The sequence below is a fragment of the Asterias amurensis genome, chromosome 19 (assembly GCF_032118995.1).
Source record: "Asterias amurensis chromosome 19, ASM3211899v1".
Classification (NCBI taxonomy): Eukaryota; Metazoa; Echinodermata; class Asteroidea; order Forcipulatida; family Asteriidae; genus Asterias; species Asterias amurensis.
This window is the reverse complement of record NC_092666.1, coordinates 7,561,318-7,576,974: the sequence shown is the minus strand read 5'-3', so window position 1 is coordinate 7,576,974 and position 15,657 is coordinate 7,561,318. Positions and strand designations below refer to the sequence as shown.

General features: G+C 41.7%; 1 protein-coding gene and 1 long non-coding RNA gene across 2 annotated transcripts; one reads left to right on the top strand and one right to left on the bottom strand.

Annotated features, from left to right (window-relative positions):
* Positions 1–446: 446 nt before the first annotated feature.
* On the bottom strand, positions 447–1,653 carry LOC139951749 (uncharacterized). The gene is made up of 3 exons (XR_011787837.1): positions 1,516–1,653; positions 1,010–1,141; positions 447–745 (listed from the first exon to the last, which is right to left on the bottom strand). It is a non-coding gene; the product is annotated as an uncharacterized lncRNA (long non-coding RNA).
* An 11,927-nt stretch (positions 1,654–13,580) lies between these two features.
* LOC139951826 (uncharacterized) lies at positions 13,581–15,048 on the top strand. Its single transcript, XM_071950893.1, has 2 exons — positions 13,581–13,586; positions 14,362–15,048. Exons 1-2 carry the CDS (start codon positions 13,581–13,583, stop codon positions 15,046–15,048), a joined length of 693 nt encoding a protein of 230 aa, XP_071806994.1.
* Positions 15,049–15,657: the final 609 nt, after the last annotated feature.

Sequence of the window (15,657 nt, the reverse complement as noted above, 5' to 3'; positions counted from 1 at the left end):
CACTTAAACAAACTCATTAAAACAAATTCTCTTTTTATTTGTTATGAATTTACTACAAATAAAATTATGTTGTTTCGTATTTTGTAATTAGCAAACTGCATTACAAATTAACTTAACTTGTTTCATGGTTGTAATGCGGTACTTCATTACGCACATGAAGCTTTTACATACTTGCAATAAGGTACTTTATTGCAAGCATGTTATAATTACATGATTGTAATGAAGTACCTTATTACAAACATGCAATTTTTGTATGTGAATACATGAACTTGTATAGTACCTCGATACAAGTTTATTATGTATTCTGTCTACATACTTGTAATGAAGTACCTCATTTCAAGTATGTTGACAATATTTCTAAAAGCACATATACTTCCAAGAATGAACTAAACAGGCCAACGAAACGTGAAATCTTCACAAATCTTTTTTTTTTATTGTAAGTGACATAATATCTAGCCTATGTGGCTCCATACTGCAGAAGGAAGGCTTCTTCATCACCATTCCACCTTGATCTTTCTTGTGCTTGTTGCTTGATGTCATCCATCTAACGCCAACTTGGTCTGTCTCTTCGTCTCATTCGTGTACTTGGGTTCCATTCTGTTGACAATGTGTTCATCTGTTGTCATGACGCCTTAGATGAGGTGGTGATGATGATGTTGTATGCTATGCTGACTTTAAATGGTACGGCATAAGGTGGCTCAGCATCTTGATGTGTCCAACTCAAAGTTGTTCGACTGCGTTAGTCCTGTAATATGATCAAAAACCGAAAAATAAACCAGTTAGATTGCGACTTGGATTTAAAGATCGAAGATTTGTGCATAATAGTAACAATAATGGCTTTTTATAAAGCATGCATATCCCTCACTCAGTGACGCTCCTGGCCCTTTAACAGTATTCGTGCAAGGTAAATGGGACTAACTTTAATTATGAGACCCAAGAAATGTCAATTTTATGCACTTTAATTGACTTCTAAACTTGAAAGTCAAGCTTAACTTAAAAGACATCTTACCTTCATATTCCATTTGGGACCCTGGTATGTAGCTGCCTCAAGCCATGATGTATCTCTCTCTCTCTGTACTGTGCTGTCACATCTTCATGGTCCAGGTTGACGGGATGGCTGGAAAGCAGTCGTCACAATCATCTGAAAGAAAATTACAATGTACTACATAAGTACAAACCATATAAAGACATAGATCATCAGGGGCAAATTTCATAGAGATGCTTATAGGCACAAAAAGGATCCAAGCATAAAATAATAGAGAACTGTTTTAGCAATATTTCTGCCTAAACAGCTCTATAAAATTGGTCCCAGATGATCATCACAGGACTACTGCTTAAAAAATGCTTAAACTGACTTTTAAAGCACTTTTAAAGGCATTTATCGAAGAAAAGGAACCTTGTAGGGGATGGAACTTCCAACACCATTTGGGGGTCTAAACCAACATGTTTTCTACGAGGGACCAAGTGTTAAACCGAGAGCCCTTTAATTAACAAGATAATTTTCTAGCCATCTACCAATGTTTGATGTGCTTCAATCACATGGGATGATGGCTCGTAGTCAGGCACCCTCTGGGATGTGGCTCGTAGTCAGGCACCCTCTGGGATGTGGCTCGTAGTCAGGCACCCTCTGGGATGTGGCTCGTAGTCAGGCACCCTCTGGGATGTGGCTTGTAGTCAGGCACCCTCTGGGATGTGGCTTGTAGTCAGGCACCCTCTGGGATGTGGCTCGTAGTCAGGCACCCTCTGGGATGTGGCTTGTAGTCAGGCACTAAAAAGATTCACACAAAAAAAACTTGGCTAGGGCAAGCACTTTTAAAGGCATTTATCGAAGGAAAGGAACCTTGTAGGGGATGGGACTTCCAACACCATTTGGGGGTCTAAACCACCATGCTTTGTAAGAGGGACCAAGTTTTAAACCGAGACCCAATGAATTAACAAGATCATTTTCTAGCCATCTACCAATGTTTGATGTGCTTCAATCACATGGGATGATGTCCTTTAGGCAGGCACCCTCTGGGATGTGGCTTGTAGTCAGGCACCCTCTGGGATGTGGCTTGTAGTCAGGCACCCTCTGGGATGTGGCTCGTAGTCAGGCACCCTCTGGGATGTGGCTTGTAGTCAGGCACCCTCTGGGATGTGGCTTGAAGTCAGGCACTAAAAAGATTAAAAAAAAATTCGGCTAGGACAAGCACTTTTAAAGGCATTTATCGAAGGAAAGGAACCTTGTAGGGGATGGGACTTCCAACACCATTTGGGGGTCTAAACCACCATGCTTTGTAAGATGGACCAAGTTTTAAACCGAGACCCAATGAATTAACAAGATCATTTTCTAGCCATCTACCAATGTTTGATGAGCTTCAATCACATGGGATGATGTCCTTTAGGCAGGCACCCTCTGGGATGTGGCTTGTAGTCAGGCACCCTCTGGGATGTGGCTCGTAGTCAGGCACCCTCTGGGATGTGGCTCGTATTCAGGCACCCTCTGGGATGTGGCTCGTAGTCAGGCACCCTCTGGGATGTGGCTCGTAGTCAGGCACTAAAAAGATCCACACAAAAAAACTTGGTTAGGGCAAGCACTTTTAAAGGCATACATCAACGGAAAGACACCATGTAGGGGATGGGACTTCCAACACCATTTGAGGGTCTAAACCAAAAAGTTTTCTAAGAGGGACCAAGTCTTAAACCGAGACCCCTTGAATTAACAAGATCATTTTCTAGCCATCTACCAATGTTTGATGTGCTTCAATCACATGGGATGATGTCCTTTAGGCAGGCACCCTCTGGGATGTGGCTTGTAGTCAGGCACCCTCTGGGATGTGGCTCGTAGTCAGGCACCCTCTGCGATGTGGCTACAACTGCGATGTGGCTACAACTGCGATGTGGCTACAACTGCGACTACAACTGCGACTACAACTGCGACTACAACTGCGACTACAACTGCGACTACAACTGCGACTACAACTGCGACTACAACTGCGACTACAACTGCGACTACAACTGCGACTACAACTGCGACTACAACTGCGACTACAACTGCGACTACAACTGCGACTACAACTGCGACTACAACTGCGACTACAACTGCGACTACAACTGCGACTACAACTGCGACTACAACTGCGACTACAACTGCGACTACAACTGCGACTACAACTGCGACTACAACTGCGACTACAACTGCGACTACAACTGCGACTACAACTGCGACTACAACTGCGACTACAACTGCGACTACAACTGCGACTACAACTGCGACTACAACTGCGACTACAACTGCGACTACAACTGCGACTACAACTGCGACTACAACTGCGACTACAACTGCGACTACAACTGCGACTACAACTGCGACTACAACTGCGACTACAACTGCGACTACAACTGCGACTACAACTGCGACTACAACTGCGACTACAACTGCGACTACAACTGCGACTACAACTGCGACTACAACTGCGACTACAACTGCGACTACAACTGCGACTACAACTGCGACTACAACTGCGACTACAACTGCGACTACAACTGCGACTACAACTGCGACTACAACTGCGACTACAACTGCGACTACAACTGCGACTACAACTGCGACTACAACTGCGACTACAACTGCGACTACAACTGCGACTACAACTGCGACTACAACTGCGACTACAACTGCGACTACAACTGCGACTACAACTGCGACTACAACTGCGACTACAACTGCGACTACAACTGCGACTACAACTGCGACTACAACTGCGACTACAACTGCGACTACAACTGCGACTACAACTGCGACTACAACTGCGACTACAACTGCGACTACAACTGCGACTACAACTGCGACTACAACTGAGACTACAACTGCGACTACAACTGCGACTACAACTGCGACTACAACTGCGACTACAACTGCGACTACAACTGCGACTACAACTGCGACTACAACTGCGACTACAACTGAGACTACAACTGAGACTACAACTGCGACTACAACTGCGACTACAACTGCGACTACAACTGCGACTACAACTGCGACTACAACTGCGACTACAACTGCGACTACAACTGCGACTACAACTGCGACTACAACTGCGACTACAACTGCGACTACAACTGCGACTACAACTGCGACTACAACTGCGACTACAACTGCGACTACAACTGCGACTACAACTGCGACTACAACTGAGACTACAACTGAGACTACAACTGAGACTACAACTGAGACTACAACTGCGACTACAACTGAGACTACAACTGCGACTACAACTGCGACTACAACTGCGACTACAACTGCGACTACAACTGCGACTACAACTGCGACTACAACTGCGACTACAACTGCGACTACAACTGCGACTACAACTGCGACTACAACTGCGACTACAACTGCGACTACAACTGCGACTACAACTGCGACTACAACTGCGACTACAACTGCGACTACAACTGCGACTACAACTGCGACTACAACTGCGACTACAACTGCGACTACAACTGCGACTACAACTGCGACTACAACTGCGACTACAACTGCGACTACAACTGCGACTACAACTGCGACTACAACTGCGACTACAACTGAGACTACAACTGAGACTACAACTGAGACTACAACTGAGACTACAACTGAGACTACAACTGCGACTACAACTGCGACTACAACTGCGACTACAACTGCGACTACAACTGCGACTACAACTGCGACTACAACTGCGACTACAACTGCGACTACAACTGCGACTACAACTGCGACTACAACTGCGACTACAACTGCGACTACAACTGCGACTACAACTGCGACTACAACTGCGACTACAACTGCGACTACAACTGCGACTACAACTGCGACTACAACTGCGACTACAACTGCGACTACAACTGCGACTACAACTGCGACTACAACTGCGACTACAACTGCGACTACAACTGCGACTACAACTGCGACTACAACTGCGACTACAACTGCGACTACAACTGCGACTACAACTGCGACTACAACTGCGACTACAACTGCGACTACAACTGCGACTACAACTGCGACTACAACTGCGACTACAACTGAGACTACAACTGAGACTACAACTGAGACTACAACTGAGACTACAACTGAGACTACAACTGAGACTACAACTGAGACTACAACTGAGACTACAACTGTGACTACAACTGAGACTACAACTGAGACTACAACTGAGACTACAACTGAGACTACAACTGAGACTACAACTGAGACTACAACTGAGACTACAACTGAGACTACAACTGAGACTACAACTGAGACTACAACTGAGACTACAACTGAGACTACAACTGCGACTACAACTGCGACTACAACTGCGACTACAACTGCGACTACAACTGCGACTACTACTGCGACTACAACTGCGACTACAACTGCGACTACAACTGAGACTACAACTGAGACTACAACTGAGACTACAACTGAGACTACAACTGAGACTACAACTGCGGCTACAACTGCGGCTACAACTGCGGCTACAACTGCGGCTACAACTGCGGCTACAACTGCGGCTACAACTGCGGCTACAACTGCGACTACAACTGAGACTACAACTGAGACTACAACTGCGACTACAACTGCGACTACAACTGCGACTACAACTGCGACTACAACTGCGACTACAACTGCGACTACAACTGCGACTACAACTGCGACTTCAACTGCGACTACAACTGCGACTACAACTGCGACTACAACTGCGACTACAACTGCGACTACAACTGCGACTACAACTGCGACTACAACTGCGACTACAACTGCGACTACAACTGCGACTACAACTGCGACTACAACTGCGACTACAACTGCGACTACAACTGCGACTACAACTGAGACTACAACTGAGACTACAACTGAGACTACAACTGAGACTACAACTGAGACTACAACTGAGACTACAACTGAGACTACAACTGAGACTACAACTGAGACTACAACTGAGACTACAACTGAGACTACAACTGAGACTACAACTGAGACTACAACTGAGACTACAACTGAGACTACAACTGCGACTACAACTGCGACTACAACTGCGACTACAACTGCGACTACAACTGCGACTACAACTGCGACTACAACTGCGACTTCAACTGCGACTACAACTGCGACTACAACTGCGACTACAACTGCGACTACAACTGCGACTACAACTGAGACTACAACTGAGACTACAACTGAGACTACAACTGAGACTACAACTGCGACTACAACTGCGACTACAACTGCGGCTACAACTGCGGCTACAACTGCGGCTACAACTGAGACTACAACTGAGACTACAACTGAGACTACAACTGCGGCTACAACTGAGACTACAACTGAGACTACAACTGAGACTACAACTGAGACTACAACTGAGACTACAACTGAGACTACAACTGCGACTACAACTGCGACTACAACTGCGACTACAACTGCGACTACAACTGGGACTACAACTGGGACTACAACTGGGACTACAACTGGGACTACAACTGGGACTACAACTGGGACTACAACTGGGACTACAACTGAGACTACAACTGAGACTACAACTGAGACTACAACTGAAACTACAACTGAAACTACAACTGGGACTACAACTGGGACTACAACTGGGACTACAACTGGAACTACAACTGGAACTACAACTGGAACTACAACTGAAACTACAACTGAAACTACAACTGAAACTACAACTGAAACTACAACTGAAACTACAACTGAAACAGTACTCACAAAACATAGCACAGCAAAGCAAAGCAAAACAGCACAGCACACAGATCCACCAACAAGCACTTCCAACCGCGGCATATTGACGAGTCACTCAACCGTGCTGTGTGCAGGTTTCGTAGCAGAAATTTCCACTCAATCACGTGCTTACTTGAGAAGAACTATTCACAACTGGGCTATTCACATTCAAATTAGCCAAGGAGCATGCAAGCCCCACACCAAAAATAACAAAGAAATTGGATCACAAAAGCGCTCTTCTTAATCAATACGATCTTATAGCAGTAGCGATCAATGGAATCTTCACGGGCTTTTACTTTCTGAGTTATAATTGGTCAGCTATGAAATGATGTAAGAAGTCATACATCCATGGGCTAGTTCCATAAGCTGTTAAAGGCACTATTTGTAATTACTAAAAAAGATGATTTTTTAGCATTTCCCCCCCGGAAAGTAGACAATCTGACGTGAAATGAAAGTTAAAAAAATAATTACTCACTAATAAGCCTCCAAAAGCACAAAAGTGCGCTCACTTTAGGCAGAATTGCTCCCAAATTCTCGAGACTAAAGATTTGCATAAAAACGAGTATTAATCAAAGACGTTTACTTTACGTCAGATTTTTGCAAAGTTCTTTTTTTTCGCACCATGACTAGAACCACGCACCCAAAATACCCCCTTGCCAAATCCCTATTCAAGGCCTGCGCAAAAAGGGCAGCAAAAAAGCTACTCCTTACCCTAAGGGAAAAAGGCTCAAAACGTACGTTTTTCTTCAAACAATGACACTACACGGAGGCCCATATCGTATCCAAGACATTATTGAATTCGCACATACTATACACCAACGGAAAGCGCTAATCATGGGCTACAGTTTCATGTTTTTGGTTTGTGTCTGTGGCTTGTATCTAAGCGATGCAAGCCGACAAAGGAGGGAGCCATTTTCGGCCATTTTGGTCAAGTTTGAAAACGCCAGGCAACGGGGTGCCGAAAATGGTTGGCGTACAAGTTCGCTCAGAGTCTGTGAACTTGACCATTATTCCTGAACTTGGTAGGCTAGAGAAATAATCAGGGTACCTGTGTGTGGCTTGAATAATACCACATCCGATAATCAACTTGATGAGACCCTACATCAACTCCGTGGTGCTCAAAAAGTGTTTGAGCAAGCCTACTCCGAATGGTTGGCACGAAGAGTGTTTTCCGGACGTCAATATTAGCCGTTCTGGAGAGAAATTCAAAGTACAAAGGTTATTTTGAACCCGAAAAATATTGTTGATCCACACATAATATACACCAGAGGAAAGCCCTATTCAAGGGCTACACGTTTATAATTGTTTCGTGTCTGACGCATAAATCTGCGCAACAAGGGCGGCGAAAAAGCTACCCCTCACCCTAAGGGAGAAAAAGGCTAAAAAAAGTAAGTTTTTCTCCAAATAATGACACTACACGGAGGCCCATATCATATCCAATACATTATTGGATTCGCACATACTATACACCAACGGTCGCGCTAATCATGGGCTACAGTTTCATGTTTTTGTTTTGTGTCTGTGGCTTGGATCTAAGCGATGCAAGCCGACAAAAGAGGGAGCCATTTTCGGCCATTTTGGTCAAGTTTGAAAACGCCAGGCAACGGGGTGCCGAAAATGGTTGGCATACAAGTTCGCTCAGAGTCTGTGAACTTGACCATTATTCCTGAACTTGGTAGGCTAGAGAAATAATCAGGGTACCTGTGTGTGGCTTGAATAATACCGCATCCGATAATCAACTTGCGGAGACCCTCCATCAACTCCGTGGTGCTTTAAAAAACGTTTAAGCAAGCCTACTCCGAATGGTTGGCACGAAGAGTGTTTTCCGGACGTCAATATTAGCCATTCTGGAGAGAAATTCAAAGTACAAAGGTTATTTTGAACCCAAAGAAATTTGTTGATCCACACAAAATATACACCAGAGGAAAGCCCCATTCAAGGGCTACACGTTTATAATTGTTTCGTGTCTGACGCATAAATCTGCGCAACAAGGGCGGCGAAAAAGCTACCCCTCACCCTAAGGGAGAAAAAGGCTAAAAAAGTAAGTTTTTCTCCAAATAATGACACTACACGGAGGCCCATATAATATCCAATACATTATTTGATTCGCACATACTATACACCAACGGAAAGCGTAAATCATTGGCTACAGTATAGTGTTTTTGTTTTGTGTCTGTGGCTTGGATCTAAGCGATGCAAGCCAAAAAAGGACGCCTACTTTTGGCCAATATTTTCAATTCTATTTGAACATTCTTAGGCCCAGATAGTAGTACAATTAAGAAAACTTTCACCTCAAATTTTAATGCAAACGTTTCTTGAAACTTAAAAATACAAAGCATCGAAAATGTATACAAGTTTAGAAATATTGGAAACTTGCACAAGTTCAAATTGCCGTTTTCGCCTGTTATTTCCACTAGTTTATGTGTGCACACGCCCTGATAGTTTCACTAAGCTCCGCCCAATTGCGTATTGACCAATCACAAAGCAACGAAGGTCCGACATGTGTGCGCGTATCTTGGTGCGCGCGGCAGAGTTCTGCAGTGCGTCGTGAGCGGTGCCTTCTGGATCGGTCTATTGATATCACTGTCACACTGAATTTGCATGCAATTGTCTCTTGAAACTAACCCTACCAAATAAAGCATCTAAGGTGACAATAAAGTGAAACTAAATTTGTTTAATTTAAGTTACTTGCGTTTAATGCCTAACAAGAAATGCGAGACTGCTTTAATTTATGTCTGTCGCCTTGGACCGGTCACCACTGGAACGGAAGATATTAGAGAGGGGTTGCAAAAGTATTATCTCTAGCAGGGTTATGGGGGTTTAAGTATTTTTTGGGACTGAACTTAGTTTAATAAGTATTACGTCACGTATTACAATGCACTAAATGTTATTGAAATAATTATGTCACTTGCGCTTTAAATTATGCTGGACACCTTAGACTGGGCACCACTAGGTAAGGCTGTCAACCTCCCTAACATCTACTGACCTTGTGTGGTCAGGCCTTAAAAAGGTGCACTCATTATTGCAAGCATTTGTAGGGGCTTGTTACGCACGTAATCTTAATTAAACAAATTTAATTAAATTAGACTGGAACCCCCATGACAGGGCTAGGGATAAAAAACTTGTAAAGTTTGGAACCTCATTAAAGGAACACGTTGCCTTAGATCGGACGAGTTGGTCTATGAACAGCGTTTGAAACCGTTTGCATATGGTTAGAAAGATGTTTTAAAAGTAGAATATAATGATCCACACAAGTATCACTCAAAATTGCACGGTTTTCATTTTACGTCGTGAACTAACTCGGTCGACTATTTATGGGAGTCAAAGTTTTGACTCCCATAAATGGCCGACCGTGTTTATCGACGAGGTAAAACGAAAACCACTCAATTTTGAGGCATATTTGTGTAGATCATTGTATTCTACTTTTACAACATCTTTCTAACCATAACAAGCGGTTACAGGACGCTTTTCAAAGACCAACTCGACCGATCCAAGGCAACGTGTTCCTTTAACATTTTCAACCTAGGGTGCTAAGTCCAAGACGTCAAACATAATTTAAAGACGCAGTCATTATTGCATTACTTGTTAGTGCATAGTACGCGCGTAACTCTAAATGTACAAATTCAATTAAAATGTATTTGCATTTGTGATACCTCGAATATGGTTGATACATTATTCGGGAGGGTTACCTTGTTTCAAGAGACATATGACAAGATATCAATTATTCTGGAACTATCAGGGCGTGTACACACATACACATAGTATAAAACAGGCGAAAACAGACAATTTTGAATTCATGCAGTTATGACTATTTTTCGTGGTTCCTTTTTTTCTACGTGATACATTGTTTTGGGTTGTTTCAAAATTGATTTCAAAATTTGAAGTGAAAATGATATAACTTTGACTACTACCAGGGATACATACATACATACATTAATGTACCTAGAGGCAAAATGGCAACTTGAAATTTCACAAACAATGCATATTTTACCTGCTTGCTTTTTTCTACTTTTTCGATGTGGTGTTGGAATTTCGTCTACAGGTCAAGTCATTTTTGGGGGGCCTTTAAAGACTAGACTATTTGGCGTAAAACGGGCTGAACTGTAATCTTCTAGCGCCTCCTTTGCTTTAAAAAAACACCTGGTAATGCTTCGATGAACTAGGAATGGTAGATCTGTATAGGACTCTTTGTACTGTAAATCCGTACACTATATTTAATAATACGAAAGTATATGGCCGCCAGGTCTATAGGTATGGCAACTATTACCGCGCTGTTGCATTCTTGCAGCCAACGCTAAGTCCTCCCACCGAACAAAACTCAACTTTTATTCGCCTTTGCTTTGCGTATAGGCATCAAATAGGGTTCTGTATCGGGCGACATAACAATTACACCGACACATCAGTTTCATTACCTCGTAAAAGATGAGAGTTTGCAGAAAGTGTCCTGTAGCCATCTTGGCATCTACGGTCTTCTTAGCTCCAATTCTTTCTTGGATGCCTCCTCTGATACTAAAACTCTCTGTCTGTCCTCTGAGGAAATGCTGGTTTTTCTCCCATCTCTCGAGACGTTGGATGATGGTTATCCGACCAGATTTGCTTGTATCAGTTTTCCCAACCGAATTTCCAACTGTCCGCAGAAATGAAAACGGTGCTATTTTCTCGCTATTGTTAGCTGTTGTGCCTCTCCCCGCTCAAAGCTCTTTAAATCTTACATCAGCCTCGTTTGATGTTGCGTTTGTGATCGACTGGAGCTTTCAGTCGAAATAATGCTGTTTCGAATGGCAAGTCAGTGTAAACCCCAGTCGGCTCCACTTTTTTATACATCGTTTCTCGATAGTACTGATTTACTATAATGTAAGGTATTGACATGTATCCTATGGCGTATAGCGGCCTGACCTAAATTTTCTAGCGCCACTTCTATACAGGGTTATGCTTCATTGAACTAGGAATGTCAACTATTTCCTTGACTTGTTATTGGAATAAATGGATGATGCAAGATTCTCTGTATAACAACGGGACAAACTTTAAGATGTCCCACAGCTTTCATGAGCAGTTGGCAATGCACCATTTCGTTTTAAGATTAACCATGGTGGAAGGATGGTTTAATAAATATGAGTACCGAGTACTGAGTAGGCATATGTACAGTGCTAACACACGTCGGTGTGTGTGGGTAAAAAACAAAATGAATATTCTTTATCCCCGATGCAAATTTAACATTAATAAATCGTTCGCAGTACCCGCTGCTAAAACATAATATCCGAACTGCCTCTAGTGTAGCCACCGGGCAATCTATGTGGTTTAGTTGGTATGACACTGCTCTAGAATTTCAAGGGTCGTGGGTTCCAATCTCACCGAGTAATATGCCTGTGATTTTACAAGTACTTAGTTTACAAGGTTATTAAACACATCTGTGTGTAACTGTAAAAATCCTCATGTCGCGCACCTTACTTTGGTGGATCTGGAACCTGAGATCCGATCTGGACCCAATCTCATAAATACCACGATAGCCACAATATGCAAACTTCTTTTGCTAACAATCTGTTTCTGCTAAGCAATACTTTTATGTGCTTACGTTTTTTTGTATTCCTGCATGCCTACGAAATTGGTCCCAGTATGTAGCTGCTTTAAGGCAGTGGACACTATTGGTAATTACTCAAAATTTCTTATCCTACCTCCATGCTCAAAATAATTGTTGGCATAAAACCTATCTTTGTGACGAGTAATGGGGAGAGGTTGATTGTATAAAACATTGTGAGAAACGGCTCCCTCTGAAGTGCCATAGTTTTCGAGAAGGAAGTAATTTTCCACGAATTTGATTTCGAGACCTAAGATTTAGAACTTGAGGTCTCGAAATCAACCATCTAAACGTACACAACTTAATCTGACTAGGGTTATTTTTCTTTCATTGTCTCGCAACTCCAATGACCGATTGAGCTCAAATTTTCACAGTTTTTTGTTATTGTATGCATATGTTGAGATACACCAACTGTGAAGGCTATTCTTTGACAATTACCAATAGTGTCCACTGCCTTTAACGGCAGATTTTGCGCTCACTGTGTGATTTCCATTTTAAAGCAAACGCAATACCTATGCCCTACTTCTTGGAATAAACACTTAAACCCATCGCTTAAAGGCACTGATGGACACTTTGGTAGTTACTCAAATAATAATTGTAAGCAAACAAACTAGCTTTGTAAAAAACAAACAATGAAGGGCTGTTGACAGTACAAAGTATTGTGAGAAAAGGCTCCCTCTGAATGAAGTAGCGTAGTTTTTTATATTCGAGACCTCAGATGAGATCTCTAATTCAAGCATCTGTCAACACAATCTCTTGCAACTTCGACGACAAATATTGAGTCCAAATTTTCACAGGTTTATTACTTTATGCATTTCTTGAAATACACCTAGTGAGAAGACTGGGCAAAAATTCAGCCCGTTGCTTGTACCGTGCACAGAATCGGCGCTTACGGAAGCAGGGAACAATGAACTATAACCTCAAGCGTATTTCACAGGTTATCGACGAATTTTGGCTTATGTGCGTGTGTACTCCGCGTTACTAGACATTCTACGCATACAAGGCTAACGCAAAAACTCGGCGCTTGCAATAGCGGGGAATCGTGATCATCAGGGCAGAATTCTGCGGTAAGCAGAGCCATGAAGTAGGGCCCTGGTCTTTGACCAAAGGTGTCCAGTGCCTTGAATATTGAAGCATTGCTAGATAATAATTTTCCCAATCAGTCTTCATTCCTGGTTAAATCTCTTAACAACAGATTAATGGACAAAGTTCGAGGTCCTTTCAAAATTTGGAATAAGTGGAAAGCGTAATTCCGAAAGGATGTCAGTTGGAGATGGTTTCATATTTTATTTCTTCATAGGTTCATGGTTAATGATGTTTTTATCCAGATTGAACCATTTTTAACCATAATATTGAGGATATGGTGCACTTATTGTGTCAACTAGCCATAAGTTTTTCAATTTTGGAAAAAAGTAAGTAAGAACAAGCTTTTTATTAAAACTTAATATTGATCTTCTGAATATAATATCATGTTTGGTTACAATTTGTTTAAAGGCGCTTGACACGTTTGGTAGGTGTTTATCAACATACGCATAACATACATGTAACAAACCAGTGAAAATTCGAACTCTTTGTCGTCAATGTTGCGAGAGAATAATGGAGGAAACAACACCCTTGTCGCACAAGTTGTGTGCTTTCAGATGCTTGAATTCAAGACAACTTCATTGCTCGTTACCAAGTAAGTTGTTATTTTTGTTTACAATTATTTTGAATAATTGCCAGTAGTGCCGTGAGCTTTTAACCAAGATTTGTTTAAAAAGTAATTGATTTTCTTAGGCGAGCAATACATTTATACTGATTTAGAATTGACCCAATCTCTCAATCATTCAAGACAAATTATGGAGAGACTGGAAATTAATCAGACTAAATGCTTTTATAGTAAGTGGTCTTTGATAAGGAATCAAATCAAACCCTCTCCTACAATATTTTACTTTGTATCCAAGTGGTCGTTGTTGTTAAATTAGTTCCAAATTTATTTAGCTTATTTTCTTTCTGTCTCTCTTCTCTCATATTGACGGAAATTCTCCATGTTACTTCACAGAAGAAGAGATCTCAAGAATTACCTCCTGTACACATTGGTGAGACCCGGGTCTCATGTAGTGGTGCAGTGAGGGATCTTGGGGTGACACTAGACAGCCATCTATCTCTACGCCAGCATCTGAACATAGTATGTCGCAAAGCCTTATTCGCACTTTATAGAATCGGCAAAGTGCGCCATCTTCTCGATAAGCAAACTACAGAGATTCTGGTCCACTCATTTGTAAGCTCCCTTCTGGATAACTGCAGCTCTCTCTTGTTTGACATTCCCCCAAAAGACATAGCTAAACTTCAACGTATCCAGAATTCCGCTGCCCGTCTGGTCTCACGTTCTACTAAGCGCAAACACATCACTCCGGTTCTGAAAGAATTACACTGGCTTCCCATCTCTTTTAGAATTCAATACAAGCTCCTCATCACTACGTTTAAAGCAATCCATAGAACATGCCCTAGCTACCTGTCTGACCTCATCATCCCTTATGTACCAGCCCGTCCACTCCGTTCATCATCACAACATCTTCTCACCATACCACCCGTTCGAACTAAATCCTTCGGTTCAAGGACTTTCTCTAGTGCCGCCCCCCAACTTTGGAACTCTCTTCCTGGCTACATCCGCTCTCCACAGAGCATGGAACAATTCAAAACTCTGCTCAAATCCCATTTGTTTTCTATTGCCTTCTGTTCAGTGTAATCCTTTCGTTTGCATTTTGTTAGCGTATTTTTTGTTATTGGTTGCTTTATTGTTTGCCTTTTGTTTTTTGTTAAGCGCATTGGTATTTCTTTCAGTTATGAAATGCGCTATATAAGAATTAGCTATAATTATTATTATTATTATTGTTTATTTTTTTTTATTTTTTTTAATTTTTTTTTTGTATTCAGTGTTGTTTTGCAAAAAAAACTATTAAGATAACTTTTTGGTAAAGTAAGTTGTTATTTTTTTTACAATTATTTTGAATAATTGCCAGTAGTGTCGTGAGCTTTTAAACAAGATTTGTTTAAAATGTAATTGATTTTCTTAGGCGAGCAATACGTTTATACCGATTTAGAATTGACCCAATCTCTCAATCTTTCAAGACAAATTATGGAGACCCTGGAAATTATTCAGAAAGACTGAATGCTTTTATAGTAAGTGGTCTTTGACAAAGAATGAAATCAAAACCCTCTCCTACAATATTTTGCTTTGTATCCAATCTTCTTTGTTGTTAAATTATTTCCAAATTTATTTAGCTTAGTTTTTTCTCTCTTCTCTCCTATTGTTTATTTATTTATTTGTTTATTTTTATTTGTGAAAAAAAAATAT